General features: G+C 38.7%; 1 protein-coding gene across 1 annotated transcript in view; it reads right to left on the bottom strand.

The window, feature by feature from the left end:
- AASS (aminoadipate-semialdehyde synthase) overlaps nt 1-14,746 on the bottom strand; it is a 61,217-nt gene extending 46,471 nt beyond the window's left edge. Inside the window, exons 1-3 of the mRNA XM_032276156.1 lie at nt 14,595-14,746; nt 4,950-5,174; nt 675-851 (exon numbers count right to left, since the gene is read on the bottom strand). Of these exons, the coding sequence (XP_032132047.1) occupies nt 675-851; nt 4,950-5,159 (387 nt within the window). The 5' untranslated portion in view covers nt 5,160-5,174; nt 14,595-14,746. The remainder of the gene's footprint in view (nt 1-674; nt 852-4,949; nt 5,175-14,594) is intronic.
- Between the last annotated feature and the right edge of the window lie 2,505 nt (nt 14,747-17,251).

Below are 17,251 nucleotides of genomic sequence, written 5' to 3'. Positions count from 1 at the left end.
CATCCTATTTAAAACAGTATATTCATGTTCCAGTGCCCGGGACTTCTTTTCTCCTTCAATATTATATTTATGTTCATCACACATATTGCCAAGTGGCATATTGATCTTATTTATTTATTATCTGTTTCCTCCCACTACAATGTAAGCTCTGTGAAGATAAGAATACGTCACTCTTTTGCTCTTTCATTAGAGCAAACAGCATCAGACACATCATCAGCACCGAGTAAATATTTGTTAAATGAATACCCTGTGTTTTAAAGAGCTACTAGTTTTTTTCATAGTATTTACATCTCAAAAATGCATTTTTCCTTATGAATGTGAATAAATGTAAAAATTGTCCGCAGTCCACTTCTGGCATACAGAGTGTGCAACCCAGTCAAGTCATTTTACCTCTCTGGGTCCCATCTGAAAAATAAGGTAGTAGATTATATGATCCCTGAGTTTATTTTCAGCTCTAAAATTCTATTTGGTAATATATGGCCAATTGGCCTTATAAATTGATAAACTGTTTAGGGAAAAAGCTTTTATCATTCTTTCCATTTCAGAATATAAAAGGAATGCAGTATTTAGTTCCTCTTAAACTAAAGAAGGAAAGAAAACTAAACCTCCACTTATTAAAACTAAAAAATACTATTTTTCTACATTAATATTTATAAATATTAATCACTAGTTACCTTTTCAAGAATCTCATCCAACAAGCCCATATTGGCCTCCTGAGCTTTTATTGTGTGGGAGAAAAATGCATAAGTCTTCCTGGACATTAATTTTTCCTCTGGAGGTCTTTTAACTCCCAAAATTAGACAAGCTTCAGAAATATCCTCCTGAAGAATGCCACCGGCTTTGACATATTCCTGAAATTTTAGTTATGATGAAAGGTTAATATTCTGATTTGTAACATCCATGCTTTCTTGAATAAAATGTGTAGAAAATTAAGGCACAACAAATCTTTTGAAGGAATAAAATCTGTATGAATTAGAACAAATAACAGAACAACTACTTGTAATATTTGTACTTGTTGGTTAAAGATAAATATATTATGTTCAACACTTACAGCATAAAACAATTAGAAAACTCAGGATACACATATGTTTAAGAAGAGTTTATAATTTGGTCATATCCACTAGCACATGTGACTTAAGCATACTTGTGAAATGTATATTTTGTACCAACAATACACTGAAATAGTAAATGCCAATTTGTGACTTATTAGTTGTATTTTTAAAAGATAAGACATAATTATAACATTTATTTTTCATTGTTTTGGCCCAGTTCGTATTTATTACTATCCTAACTGTACACTAGTCTGTGCTAGAGATGAGATGCTAAGATACAAGGAAATATTGTCAAGATCCCTTCTATAAAGGAGTTCACAAAATATAGTTAAAAAGTAGTCTGGAGTGGAGTAAATGACAAATTCAAACCATTATGATCATCAGCATCTAAGTGATATGCTACTTTAACTGATATTGAGATAATTCCTAGGTGGGATGATCAAAGAAATAAGAAAGTTAAATTAACCTGAATGGCAAGATAACCAGAGAAATACGAAAATTTAAATTGATCTGAATGGCTACCTAAAATTTAGAGAAATGAAAATGGGAAACACAAGATGGTAATATCAGTAAGAGGCATTGAAGGCATATAAAAATATGAAGGAAGAGGAGTAAAGAGACATTTACAGCATATGACTGAATTGATTTGGAAATGTAGGTTGAATATCATCATGGCTAATATGAGCTTTATTGGATAATAAGTAACAATAATCATTGATATGTATTAATAAATTACTGTGTACTTTGTTAAGCTCTTTGCATGAACTATCTCATTTAAATTTCATACAACTTTCATGAGGTAAGTACAATTATAATCCTTATTCAATCAATGGGAAACCTGAGGCTTACACATTTAATTGAGACTGCATAACTAGTACATGAAAGCAATACACAGCCATATCTGATTTTTAAATGAAGAAGTATAACCCAAGCAGAATTAAAAGAGCATCCACGATAGCAGTTCAACCACAGATAGATTTAGTTAGGAACCTACTTCAAAAGAAAGTAGAGATGAATAAGAGAGATAAAGGATGAACATACAATTTCTCCCTGGTTTCTTAAAAAACAGTCCATTTTCTCATTTGTAGTAGATTGGCAAATAAACCAAAGATCTGTACAATGGAGTACTTACCACACAGCCTTTAAATGAAATGAAATAGCTCTAAGAACTTACAAAGAGCAATGTTCAAGGTACGTTGTAACTAAAGAAAGAAAGGTACAAAAGAGCATACACAGTAGACAGCCTTCTGTATAAGAACAAAAGGGAAATAAATACATAAATACACACACAAGTGTTAATTTTTGCAAAAAAAGGAAACAAGAATGATAGATCAGAAACAAAAGTAACCTTTGGGGTGGGTGAGAACTGGATGTAGGGGTTTAAAATGAAAATGTGACTTCATTTCTGGAATTTGTAAATATTCTACTTTGAAAAATAAAATTAAATCAAAAAATGGGAAAGCAAACATTAAAATTGAATAAACACAATAATATATAAATTATATAATAAATTTATATTATATATAAATTATATAATAAAATATAAATCTAGATGGATATTAGATGGATGATGGAACCACACCAAAAAAAATTCAAATAAGTTATTTAATACAACACTCTGAATGTTCATTGTCAGATGTATTCTAAAGGCAAAAAAAACAAAACAAAACAAAAATCAAAGAAATAGTAAACTTCATTTAGTGGGCTTACTGCTAGTTGTAATAATAGCATTGTGATCCTGACACTATTTTATATATATTACAGGATAAAGCAAACAATATACATTAATATTAAAGAATTAAGATTTTTAGTGTTGGAGAAAACAGATGCAAATATAAAATTTTAAAGATAAAAAATTCCACAATGTTAAATTTTAATTTTCCTGGGCATTATTTTTTCCTCTGGAGGTCTTTTAGTATCAGTATTAACTTAAGATTGACTAATATACGTATTTGTGTGGGCATTTGCTTGTGTTTATTTCTAAGCTCCGTACACTAAAAGAGCCTAAGAGCAACGGTATCTCAATAACAATAAACATGCTTAACACCACATACCAGATCTTGGTTTCTATATACTAAAAGAGATCAAGGCTTCTTGGTGAAATTATTAATTTCCTGATGTGGGGCAGTAAAGGTACAAGGTGAGACTAGGACAATTTGTTATTCTAAGAAATAGGAAAACTCAAAGGTAAATGGATTCATATCCAAAGGACAGAAAAGGTCCCTTGAAAGGACTCGAACTAACCAATTTGGGGATAATTCAGACATTAAAAAGAATAATGGTAAATGGATTGAATGCAAAAGGTTCATGATTCCAAAATATATTTTAAAAAGCAAAAATTAAAGAAGCAAATGAAACGTCACACTGATAAACAATTCAGTTCACTGTGATAAAACACTTCACAACTCATCTTTTAAGCAACATGCTAAGACTTATCTTGTCAACATGAAGATGCCTATGTAAACTCCTCACAATAAGCCTTTAAATGCAAAGGTAAGAAGGTTTTTTAAAGAAGCATAATTAAACACCGAATTACAGAATTCACAGTTTGGTAAACAGTTCAATATACTGTAATAAAACAGTTCACAACTCAAAAAAGTAGAGGAGTGGAAGAGAAATAAAAGAAAACCTCTTTCTGAAGAAGAATGACAGCAAACAAACTTAGGGGAGTGATAAAATCAGAAAAGCATCACTTCACAAGTCTCCATTAAGAACTAATTCAGGCAAAGATTCAATGGGGGCTAATATGAGTAGTTGTAAAGTTATTCAGGAATAGGAACATTACAGATATTAAAATACCGTCTCACAGATGACTCAATAGTTGCAAAGGGTGAAATAAACTTTAACAATGAAGAGCTCTCACTGTAACCACCTCAACCAAGTGATTACACATTGCCAACTATGGGACAACCTGATGTTTTGTGCCTTTGATTTGATGCAATGGGAAGAGCATGTATCACTTATGTTATATTCCTGCCAAAAATGCTTGACATGACACTAAATGTCTTGGGCTCTTTTAAAAAGAGTCTACGTCAGCCGGGTGCGGTGGCTTACGCCTGTAATCCCAGCACTTGGGGACGCCGAAGTGGGCGGAGCACAAGGTCAGGAGATCGAGACCATCCTGGCCAACACGGTGAAACCCTGTCTCTACTAAAAATACAAAACTTAGCCAGGAGTGGTGGCTCGCGCCTGTAGTCCCAGCTGCTTGGGAGGCCGAGGCAGGAGAATCACTTGAACCCAGGAGGTGGAGGTTGCAGTGAGCCAAGATTGCACCACTGCACTCCAGCCTGGTGACAGAGCAAGACTCTCTCAAACAAACAAACAAACAAACAAACAAAAAAGAGGCCAGGTGTGGTGGCTCACGCTTGTAATCCCAGCACTTTGGGAGGCTGAGGCAGGCGAGTCACGAGGTCAAGAGATTGAGACCATCCTGGCCAACATGGTGAAACCCCATCTCTACTAAAACTACAAAAATTAGCCAGGCGTGATGGCACGCACCTGTAGTCCCTGAACTCCAGCCTGGTGACTAAGGCTCCGTCTCAAAAACAAAAAAAAACAAAAAGATCCCATGTCAATGTCAATATCACTGAAACAAAATCAGAAAGGCATGTGCTGTTCTAGATTGAAAGAACTGTAAGACACACAACAATAAAATGCAATAAAGCTTCATTAAACCTCAATTAAAAGACATTTGAGGCAATGGGGAACTTAAACATAGACTATATGAGATGATATTATGAATCATTAATTTCTTAGGTATGAAAATAATATGGTGGCTATGTAGAAAACTGGTTTATTCTGAGGAGATGCACGCTGAAGCATTTAGTAGTAATGAGTTATGAAGTCTGTGACCCACTTTACAATGGATATTGTATGTTAAACATTGGAAATACTTACTTTATCATGAATTGCCCGCCGATTCGAAGGCTGTATCAAGACCTTGTATCCCAGATTGGTGATGCCTTTGATGTGCTTGGGAGCTAGAGGAGCCCTTCTCTCCCAGGCGTTCACATCCTCCCTCCGGACAGCCAACACAGCTTTGTAATGAAGATGCCTGGAGAGGCTGACCCCTAGCCTGCCCAGTGCAGTCTTACGTACTCGCAGCATCTTGACACCTGGTGACTGTAAAGACAATGTAAAGAAAGACAAGAGCAACAAAAGGCAGCAGGGCTAGCAGATCAGTTCTGGTCTCCTGAGAAATCTGCGGTAAAATACAACCCGCTCTTATGAAAACAGACTCAAGGTAGAGAAAAGGGAAAGGAAAACTGGGGTATCAAGTGTTCCTTTACCCAAAGAAAGCCAAGTTTCAAAAACAAGATTATTTAACTATAAAATTTTGAAAAGTATAGAGCACATATGTGACACTAACCAATAACTGCTAAGCTAAAATAGCTTTTTAAATACATATTTTATCAAATATCTATTCAACACAAAAGTTTTAGAAAAATTAATCTACAATCTAGATCCAGGAAGATAATAAAGAGCAGGACTTTCAGATTGGTCCAAACTTTGATGGTATCAGGTTTGAAATTCTTTTAACGGTATACAAGGTTCTTCACAATTTAGTGCCAATCTCTTTCCAGTTCATCTCTCATCATTCCCAAAACAAGTGCTTCTCAATGTGCCCCACAACCTAGCGTTAGTCAGTGAACTGTTTTTTTTTTAAAACTGGTTTACAATGAGATGTGTATATAAATAGAAAGTAAGCATTTTTATTTATGCATTTATGTTTAGAGATGAAGTCTCATTCTGTCAATGCTAAAATGAAGTGGTAAGACCATTGCTCACTGCACCCTGGGCTCAAGTGATCCTCCACCCTCAGCCTCCTGAGTAGCTAGAACTATGGGTATACATCACCCACCTGGCTAATTTCTTTTTCAATTCTATGACAAATTACTGGGATTACAGGGGTGATCCACCATGTCAGGCCACAAGATCATTTTTTCTAGTAATTTATTGTTACTGGATTTTACAAAACTATTGGTCCTCAACAAATTCGAAATTTAAGAAAGCCAATCGACCAAACAAAGCTATTCTTTTCGCCAGAGGTGTTAGAATCTTAAGAAGCAGTGTTAAATCACTCTGCTTCCACCATAGAGTCCAGCCTCACCTTCACTGTTCCCCTTTGTTACTTTAAATATGCCGGTTCCTCTTCCTGGGTTTCCTCTCCATACCACTACCTCCTCCTGTTATATTAAAACCCAGCCTGCCTCAACCAGTTTTCCAACTGCTATTCGAGTGAGAAGACTGCATAATTCTACTAATTCAGTCAATCAAGAAATAGCTACAAAAGGGTTACTATGATGAATGTAATGGGCTTCTCTCAAAGTGGCAGGCAAGGTACATTCTCATGGATAAATCCTACTCAAAGCAGCATTCTCTGGGTACAAGAACTGTCTTGTCCCCCTAGTCCCAGAACCAGGGCTGCACATGAAGGAGAGAATGATACCATCTACTGAAAGTAGTTCTTTTATCCCTTAGCTGGAGGAATCGTAAAATATGGTGGAAATAATACTTTTAACCAAATTCTAGAAATTAAAGTGACACTAGCAAACATTTTATTTTCACCCAGATGCTCCTGAAGTTTTATATACAGTTTCATTTATATACAAGTTCATTTATTCCTATGCAGAATAAATCTTAGATAAATTTTTAAAGCATAAATACCAGGGTTAACAGTATTCTATCCATCTTCAAATGGTTAACCACATTTTGGAGCCAAATGTCATTTCAGATGATGATTTGCAGGATCATTTGAATGCTAAGACTTAGTTTTCCATGTAAAGTTGGCAGCAAAATATAAGGATTGATTTTTGTACCTTCTAGAAATTTCCTACCCATCACTGCTAACATATATAGAAAAACTTTCATGAAACACATTTCTTTTACATCAGACTGCAATCTTGGAAGAGGACCAACTTGATGGATGGGGAAGGCTTGAGCCAACGATTAAACATACAAGTACATTTCCTCGGGGCAAACAACTACTTGCTGCCCAGATGGTAAATTTATAGGACACTTTACAACAGAATCAGAGAACAGACCAAAGAGCGAAGAGTCCATCTAAGAAGGCTTTAAGAAGAGGTCCAAAAAGAAAGAAAGCTGCACACAGCAAAAGAAACTGCTGATGATTAGGAGTTCAGGCTTTTATTCAGGGCAAAATATGCATGTAAAACAGATTACCAACATTTTCAGTAAAAGACTTATATACTGCATCTAAATTTTTTGTTTATTCATGTACGTTTGAAAGAGATCGCACTAAACTCAAACCCAAGCCCGTAACATTCAGTTTTCTTGAAGCCAAAAGAAAAAGCACAATGTCCCATAGAACTTGAGTTCTTTAGTTCCTAATAAAACCGATTCCAAAGATAGTGATTCCTTTAAACACACACACATGTCCAGAAATCATACCATCTTCCCAGCAGGGGCTGTGTTTCATAAATTCACAGGTGACTACATAACCCTGTATCTTTTATTATGAATCAAAATTCTTGACTCCAACAGGAGGAACATGGGCAGAAAATGTAATCCCTCCCCCAGCCCAAGCTTGATTTTTAACCTCATTCATCCCTCCCTCAGTGACAATCCCTGCTCCTTCTCCCACCACCTCCTTTGTCTGGGATGGGGCGGGAAAGCAGGAGACACAGATACAGACACAGACACAGACACAGACACAGACAGACACTTGTAACATACACATATATACTTGCAAAGGCCAACTACCCCAGAGGACTGGGGGAAAAGAAAGAAGTGGCTGGGACTGAGCTTCAATTCATTTGAGAAGAAGCTACTTTCACTTTCACTTTTTGCATGGAAGACTTAAATCATAATTTCTGTAACTTTCATTAGTTAATCAAATGTAACAGTAGTTACCATTGATGAAGTATTACATGCCAAGCTCTATGCTGATCACTTTACAGACATCATTTTATTTCCTCCTTGTAAAAATCTTATTAAGCAGATACATATCCCCATTTGACAGATGAAGAAACTGAACTGGAGTCAGATAGCATCTGTTGCTTTTAAGCAGAAGCAGGATTCCTAGTTTAATGTTTAACGTCTGGAATTTTCTCTTCTTTGCCAAAGCCTACACATTTACACTACATAGATTCAACCCATGCTGTTACTCCAGCCAACTCTTGTTTCAGAAAGAAATCAGATCCACACGGCTTTTACTTCAATAGTTACAGTGAATTATCTGTTCTCCCCTCAGCATGTGGTGCCTCTCTTGCTGCTTTTTTGGCTTTATACTGAAAATCATTTCTGAGTACCTGCCAAGGTAAATTCTGGATTTCTGTGTGCTTAGAAAAAAAAAAGTTTGATTATAGTATAACTGCTAGATAATGCTTGAACCTTAAAACTTGGTCTCAGCATAGAACTTTCAAGATCTACAGTTCACCTGCTTCTAAGGTCTTCAAGAAATAGGAAATAGTGAGAATTTCTAAATTGCACTTCAGGTGTCTAGTATTTCATGAAAATGCCAACAGGGGTTGCTTTGGCTTTTTGTCCTGGATCTTGTGGTATTTTTCAAGAATATCAGGAAGTAAATTCAATGTATATTTCTGGAATGCCTTCAATGAAGCAAGGACGGAAGATCATGGTTTACTCACCATCGGCTCTAGTGAGGTTACCTGACAGTGTCAGGTGCTGATAGCAGCTCGTAACACAAACAAGAAGGATGTAGAAAAGCAGGAGGCAGAAACGGGGGAAAATAAAAAGCTAGAAAGAACAAAGGGAAGGAAAATAGAAAAAGAGAAGTGTCACACTGGCAAGGGCGGGGTACAAGACCCATCCTCTGACAAATTGCAACAGTCTTCCCTTTGATACATACAGGTTAACAGTTCAGATATTAAAATGAAATTTAAAATATTTCTTCTCTGTTTTTGTAAAACAGAACACCACTAAGGTGTACACTTTTATTTACCTAAGATTGATCAGGAATTTGAAATGTCTCTAAAAGTCATGGGAGCATTATAATGCATTGCAGAGACATACAGTGGCCCCTGCTTATCTGTGGATAATACATTCCAAGACCCCCAGTGGATGCTTGAAGTCTCTGATAGCCCCAAACCCTATATATATGATTTTTCCTATATATGCATGCCTATGATAAAATTTAATTTATAAATTAAGCACTGTAAGAGATTAGCAACAATAATAGAATTACAACAATATACTCTAATAAAAGTTATGTAAATGTGGTCTCTCTTTCTCTCAAAATATCTTAGTGTACTTTATTCACTTATTTTCGGACCAGATTGACAGTGGGTAACTGAAACCATGGAAAGTGAAAACTTGGATAAGAAGGAACTGCTGTGTACTGAGACAGGAAGATGATAGTGAAGATTGATCAGTAGCAATAGGAGAACATACTCTATGATGCTATTTTATCTTTCCATTTCTCAAGGAAGCAAGACTTAATCTTTTAATTTACTAATTACCTAATTTTGCAACAAAAACATGAGAATCAGAGGAAAGAGAATGCTTGAATGTTCTTTGTATTTTGTATTATTTTCCAGAGAAAGGGAAGGAAAATGACACAGAGAGTGAGAGAGAGAGAGAAAGACACAGAGACAGAGCTCAAAGCTCAGCACTCCATACACACCCCACCATTTTTTTTCCATGACCAGGAGCTGTCCTATGGTCACTGAGTACACCATCATTCTAAATCACATGGAGAAACCAAAGCAAAGCAGATTCTTTAAAATGTACTTATAAAGATTATACTTAAGAAAAGCCACTCTCATGGCAGAGAATCTCATATGTGGTTAGAAAGGTCCTTTCAGAGTGTGAGCAGACTGGCCTTTTGTACAATTACATATATTAAAATAAAAGCAGCTAGTCATTTGCTTATAGCATGAATATTTTCTAATATTTAAATTATAATGAAATCCAGAAAGTCTCTTTATAGAGTTATCAAAATAAAATCTTTTGTACACTGATTATGGCACGAGTGCTTTTGATTCTCTTCCTTTAATTAAAAAAATATTTGGGGGCTACTTAAGATATGCACAGCATGATGCACTTGGTAAAGCTATAAAGAAGCAGTAATCCAGTCCCTGCCCATGTTCAGAATTCATTTTATCTAATTAAATGTTGCTGATCAATATCTGATGGTGAATTATTAAGTACTGATTATAACCAAATATTAGAGTCAAAAGGGGACTGATAGAATATAATCTAAAACCCAGTATTACAAATGAGAATAGTGAGGCCCATAGAAATAGGGGGCTTTTTTCTGTTTTATAGAAAGCATTTTCCAAGCCTCTATCATATATTTTTATTATGACTTATCATAATGGATGTCATAATAAGACAGTCTGTTGTTCTTGTTGGTATAACTTTTTAAACGTAACTTGATTAAGATTTTTTTTCTCTGCCACTTTTCAGTCAGTATTTATGCCATAAAATGATGTATTTGGCCAGACATGGTGGCTCACACCTGTAATGCCAGCACTTTGGGAGGCCAAGGCAGGCAGATCACCTGAGGTCAGGAATTAGCGACCAGCTTGGGCAACATGGCAAAACCCTATCTCTACTAAAAATACAAAAATTAGCCTGGAGTGGTGGTGCATGCTGGTAATCCCAGCTACTCGGGAGGCTGAGGCACAAAAATCACTTGAACCCAGGAGGCAAAGTTTGCAGTAAGTGAAGATCATGCCACCATACGCCAGCCTGAGCAACAAAGTGAGACTGTCTCAAAAAACAAACAAACAAAAAAGGTGTATTTAATTTTTACAGTTTTTATAAGAGAAGTGGGGAGATGAAGAGAGCTGAGATATTCATAGGACTTTTTACTCTTCCATCAAATATCAAAAATGTTCTAAGTCTCTTCAAACCTTTTCATAGGATCAATCTAATCAGAATACTTTTTAAGCTTACAGATCACCTACCTACCCAAAACAATGCACAAGCATTACAAGAGCATAAGAATGAACTAAGCATTACTCCTCTTAATTTCTGTCACTTCTATTGGGATATGTATAAAGGGTTACACATTCATCATGGAAGAAATTCAGGCCAAATGTTCCAACTTTAATCCCCATAGTTAAGAATGTGCTATTTATCCATCTATTTTAGATCTTTAAAATAATTTCACTACAACATAATTTAGTGACTCAAATCAAAACTATCAAATCACATGGGGAGATTTCTCAATGCCAAATTATTTGTAATAATCAGGCATATATTGCAATTAATTATTGAGAGACTAAGAATGGGGTAATAGAGTCTTTAGATGAGGAAAATAAGTTCATGGATGAACAACACTAATTATTTATATTCACCCTTTGAAGTAATTAAAAAATATATAAAAGTATATCTTAAAAACCCATGGTTTCCCAAGAAGCTCTGGTGTCTGTAAATAAGCATGGGCAGCTCTATGGCTATACTTCTTAGCTTACACTTGATACTTGGTATCCAAACCATAATATTTTTGGAGAGGTTCAAAGAGTTCCAGAATTAACAGAGCACCGGGTGATGACCTATAACTAATCCAAATCCCTCCCCATTTCAAGGCTTGCTAGAACTAGGCTTGGGCTTGCATTAACACCGGTCTCCATACTTTCACTTCCTGTGTGTGGGTACATTTCTTTTAATGCTTCCATGTTAAACCCTTTACAAAATACATTACCAGACTAAGAAGAAAATGGTAGACTTTGGGGGAAGAGGTCTATTAGTATTAATTAATCTGGTCTGAGAATTTTCAGCTACTCAAACGCATCCAAATACATGACACATGTTTCTCCTGGTCTCTAGCTCATAATTTTAGCTACAATGAAATGGAATACAAGGTTAGTTCTAAATTGGAGTCTAGTCCAAAATGCTTATCTGCTTAGTTGTCTGTTTCTTTGCTAAACTGTAAATATGTATGAATTATGTTTTACTTATCTCTGTATTCCCAATGACTGGCAAATAGGAAAACAGCAAGTGTTTTAAGAAAGAATAAATGAATGGGCAAATTTAATAAACATTATAGAGATCTATGTGGCAAGAAAATAAACAAAAATGGACACATGAATAAGAAGAGACTCACATTGCCCCAACCCTGAAAAAAATAAAAAGCTCAATTCCATTCTAAGATCTCATAGATCAACAAATCTTATGAAATATAGTACAGTATGGTGGGAAAACCCAGATATGAGAGCTGGGACACATAACTAGATGTAGGATTCCTCCTCTTGACTTCAGTTTCCTTACCCAGACTAAAATATAATACTAAAGTCCCTTTCAGCTCTGATATGCTGATTCTATTAAGTATAGTAGTGACTGGACACTGAATTACAAAAACGCTAGAAATGTAGCACATAAATAGGCACTCTGACTTACGAATTTCTAGCTAATATACACCAAACAGGGAAACAAAATACCAAAAACACAATCAGGAAAGAATGGACATTCACCTAAGTTATCTGTATTAACAGCATGAACCAGAAGCCAAGAGCTTGCAACAGAAGATAGATACGTCAAAGGAATACTGGTTTCTCTCCTGGGTTCCTCTGCGGACAAACTTACTCTGTGACCTTGGTTGGTAACTTAACCTGTCTGTGTATCAACTGCAAAATGAGTCATATTAACATCTACCTCTTAGGGCCCTTGTGATATTTAATTGAGCTAATATGCATAAAGTGTTGAGCATTGCTTGTGTGTCATAAACAATAAATATTAAGGAAAAGAAAAGCCCCCAAGCTTGCCTACTCCTCAAAAGTGAGCACAACCACACTACTAACAGTAGACACACATTTCTTTCCTCTGTCACACCATAGGCCTTCACCATGGCTCCATATTAATCCGCCCACCCTTATATTATTCTAGAAAAAAACATAGAGCCCAATAAGCCCTTTCTTCAACTTCAAACTTTAGGCATGGATGTTCAAGATAAATAAATTACCATTTTAAGGTTGTATTTCATCAAATTTAAGACTTTTTTTTTCAGATTTTAGCATCTGTGAAATAGGGATGTATCTTACAATTGATGGCACCTTAAATCAGATGAACGTGGTAATAATGTTTTGGGATTATTTCTCATTCCAAATGTTTGTTTCCATGATTTCATGAATTGCATAGACTCTTTTGTGGCCTTATCTAGAAAATTTACCACCATTTGTAATGTTATTTCTATGAATAAATTAATAAAATAATATATGAAAAACATGAAACGTTTTGTTAGATGGGGGCTTTTTACACACCAAAGATCATTTCCAAAATTCTGAACCAAGGTCTGTTAAAGGACTAGTGAGAAAAAAAATCAATTACAAATAAATCAAAGTTCTGATCATGCCATCATCAATAGCACGTGAGACTGATAACAAACATGATTATCTGGAAAGTAGGAAAATGACTCTGCTAGATTGGCTTCAATTTTTGTCCACCTAACTCATTTTGCAGAATGGCCACCAGGTTACACAGTCAAGTCATGTAGCCCTAGATTCACTCATCTTCGTAGGAAAAAAAGAAGAGGGGAATGCAAGGGACAAAATACACAAACCCAGAAACACCAAAGTGCCATCAGTGTTTTGGGTTTTTTTAAAATAAAGTATTGGAAAGCCACAGCTTCAGTCAATGACCATTCAGCCCTGGGTATAACTACATCTCACAGCTGTACCTTCTCCACTGATGACCCACAACACCAAAAGATGTTAATCCTTGTTCAAGTTACTGAACTAATTCATTCTCTCTCTCGTGCGCGCGCCTTCTCTCTCCCGCTCCTCCCAACCCCCAATTCCCTGAAATCGGTGTCTGGAAAGCGCATTTCTTCTTCTGAAGCTGTCAGGACAGACATCCAGCCCCATTCAAGAGAGCAGGGTGGGTAAACTGCTCCTCAACGCGCCCCCTCCAGCGCGAGCGCTAAGGCCCGCACGGCCCCGCAGGGCTCAGGAGCTCGGGAAACCCAGACAGGCAAGGCGCCCAACTTCCACCCCTCTGCGATCCTTGCTACAGAATGGACAGCGCACAGCAGCTTCCTAAGCGTGTCTGTGTCTCGGACAGTGGGCAGCCCAGATGGACAAGGAGAGAAGTTTGTGATCAGAGTTTGGCTACCCCGGGCGCTGGGAGGGAAAGGGGAAAGAACCGCCCTGAAATTTCCATTCATCCACAGCCTCCGTAGCCAGCCATCCCCGCTGAGCACGCGGTCCAAAGACGAACAAGGCGGTCTCTCCGCCGCTTCCCCAGTTCTTTATTCCCCAGCCATTGCACCACCACTACCCGCCGAAAAAGAAAGAAAAGCAATCCGATTTGCAATCACTTGCCTTTCTACTTGGAAGCGCTGGACCTGAGCTGACAGCTCTCCCTCCCTTCCTCTCAGGAAAATGCTCTGCGTTTCCGCTCTCCCTCCCCTTCTTGCAGCGAGGCCCGAAAGCTCGCCGCCTCCTCCGTCTCTCGGCCCCGCCAGCCTGCTGGGAAGCCTCGCGGCGCCGGTACCCGAGGGCCGAGCTCGCGGGCCCTTCCCAGCGAGATCCCGAGTCCGGGCCGCGATCCCCAGCGCATCTCACAGGCTGAGCCCACCCGCGCGTCTGCTCAACCTCCGCGAGGACCCCTCCTCACCTCGTCCGCTCTGGGGCGCCGACTGGTCTCCCCCCGCCTCGGATCTTCCGAGCCGCTGCAGGGCAGGTTCCGAATTCCCAGCCGAAATTGGGATGGGAGCCCGGGAAGTAGGAGGTGTTTGCTCAACTTCTGAAGACGTCACGCCTCTGCCTCCCGCAGCCAATCAGCGGCCGCCCTGCGGGAACAACCTTCTCCTCCGCCAATCGGCGGCGCCGCCAGCTGTTAGGTCAAGCCCGGCCCCTGCTCCTCCCCGAGATCCTTCTGCCTCTCCGATCTCTGACCTGAGTTCTTAGCTGGGACGTCGCGTCCTCCCAGGATAATTATCGACCAGGTTTGTAACTGTCCGTGGCAGAAGGCGGGCGGGGACGGAGAACAACGAAAATAATCTGGGCTCGACGCGCTGCACAGGTGCGCAGGTCTCCTGGAGAAAAGTTGCGAGCGCCGGTACCTGTACCTCACGTTTGTTTAGGGATAGGCGCTTTTCAAAGCGTTTCCCCGCCTTGTCACAAGCCTATGAACCCAGGTGAGGGCTCTTACACTGGTTTCAGAAGCCAGCCAGCGGAGAGTCTGAGAAATTAAATCTGTGGTGTTTATGTGCTTGTGGCAATGTGCAATGTTCTTGAAAGGTCCTAACTACGGAGGCCTGGAGGGCGGGGGAAAACGTGTTTACAGACACTAGCTCCAGCACTAGGAACTGAAGAATCGTCTGAAGCCCAGCTGTGATCCCCTAATGGCCAGAGGTTAATCTTCCCTCCTGTTTTTACAACTTTCTCCACCACTTACTCTTCTTATGCCTACCATAGATGTATTTAGCTACCGAACTCTTATGTCAACAATCTATAGCCAGAACTTTCTTGAGACTCCACTCATATCTCCAATTGCAGAGAAAATTAGTATTTACTTATTTCGTTTTGGTAGAGACGGGGTCTCTCTACGTTGACCAGGCCACTGGTCTGGAACTCCTGGTCTCAAGCTATCCTCCCACCTCATCCTCCCAAAGCACTGGGATTACAGGTGTTAGCCACTATGCCCAGCTCCAAATTAGAATTTTATCTGAAAGTAGAGTTGGAATTTTCCTCTGTATCTTAGCTTTACATTTCCAAAATCGAATCCCTTATCATTCTTGGAAAATCTTCCAAAGGCTGGGTATAGTAGTTCACATCTGTGATCCCAGCACTTTGAGAGACTGAGGCTGGAGGATCATTTGAGCCCAGGAGTTTAAGACCAACCTGGGCAATGTAGCAAGACCTATCTCTATCAAAAAACAAAACAAAAAAACCCTAGGTGTGGTGATACATGCCTGTGGTCCCAACTGCTTAGGAGGCTGAGGCAGGAGGATCACTTGAGCCAGGGGAAGCCAAGGCTGCAGTGAGTCCTGATCATGCCAGGGTGACAGAGTAAGACCCTGTCTCGAAAAATAAAATAAAGACTTCCCTTCTGTGTTCACCAGCTCTGTTATTAATATCACTGCCTTCCTAGTCACCACCTGTCCAGACTTGAAAAGCCAAGGTCACTTCATTCTTCCCCGGCCCCTCAGCCTTACCCTTGATGTTGATGCTTTCCTTTAAAAACCCCACTACTGCTGGGCATGGTAGCTCATGCCTATAATCCCAGCACTTTGGGAGGCCAAGGTGGGTGGACCACCTGAGGTCAGGAGTTCGAGACCAACCTGACTAACATGGTGAAACCCCGTCTCTACTAAAAATACAAAAATTAGTGGGGTGCCTGTAATACCAGCTACTCAGGAGGCTGAGGCAAGAGAATGGCTTGAACCCAGGAGGCAGAGATTGCAATGAGCCAAGATGGTGCCATTGCACTCCAGCCTAATAGAGCAAAACTCTATTAAAAAAAAAAATCAAAACCCCACTACTATTACACTATTTCAAACCCTTTCTATATACAACCTAGACCATATATATATATTTTTTTGAGATGGAGTTTTGCTCTTGTCACCGAGACTAAAATGCAATGGCCTGATCTCAGCTAATGCAACCTCCACCTCTCAAGTTCAAGGAATTCCCCTGCTTCAGCCTCCCCAGTAGCTGGGATTACAGGCACCCACCATCACACCTGGCTAAGGTTTGTATTTTTAATGGAGATAGGGTTTTACCATGTTGGCCAGGCTAGTCCTGAACTCCTAACCTCAGGTGATCCACTCACCTTGGCCTCCTAAAGTGCTGGGCTTACAGGTGTAAGCCACTGCACCCGGCTCACCATATATATATATATATTTTAAGCATACAACTCTAATTGTCTGATTGCCCTAAGTAAAATGTCTCAGAAACTACCCAGTACTTTTAGAACATCAGCATAAAGTTCTTCACACAATGTTAGTTGTTTCAGATATGGCCAAAACCAACCAACTTAGCTTAATTTCTGCAGCAGAACTGGCCTGAAACCACCACTGAAACACAATTATGCCTTGCTATCTTCCTAAGGATTAAGTGTCTGGGTAAGAATGTAAGAATCCTTACTTTTATCCTTCAAGTTGTCAATCATGGGCAAGTTACTCAGTTTTCAAAAAAAGCCTGTGTTCCATTATCTGTTAATGGAATAATAATAGCAACGACTTCATGAAGTCATAAGAACAAAATGAGATAATGGCCAAAGTGCTCTGCAAGCATCTAGCTGAAGAAACTGGAAATTATTATTTATTT

The sequence above is a fragment of the Sapajus apella genome, unplaced genomic scaffold (genome assembly GCF_009761245.1).
Source record: "Sapajus apella isolate SASKATOON/1434 unplaced genomic scaffold, GSC_monkey_1.0 scaffold7, whole genome shotgun sequence".
NCBI lineage: Eukaryota > Metazoa > Chordata > Mammalia > Primates > Cebidae > Sapajus > Sapajus apella.
The sequence above is the reverse complement of the archived record's forward strand: the minus strand, read 5'-3'. Positions and strand labels throughout refer to the sequence as shown.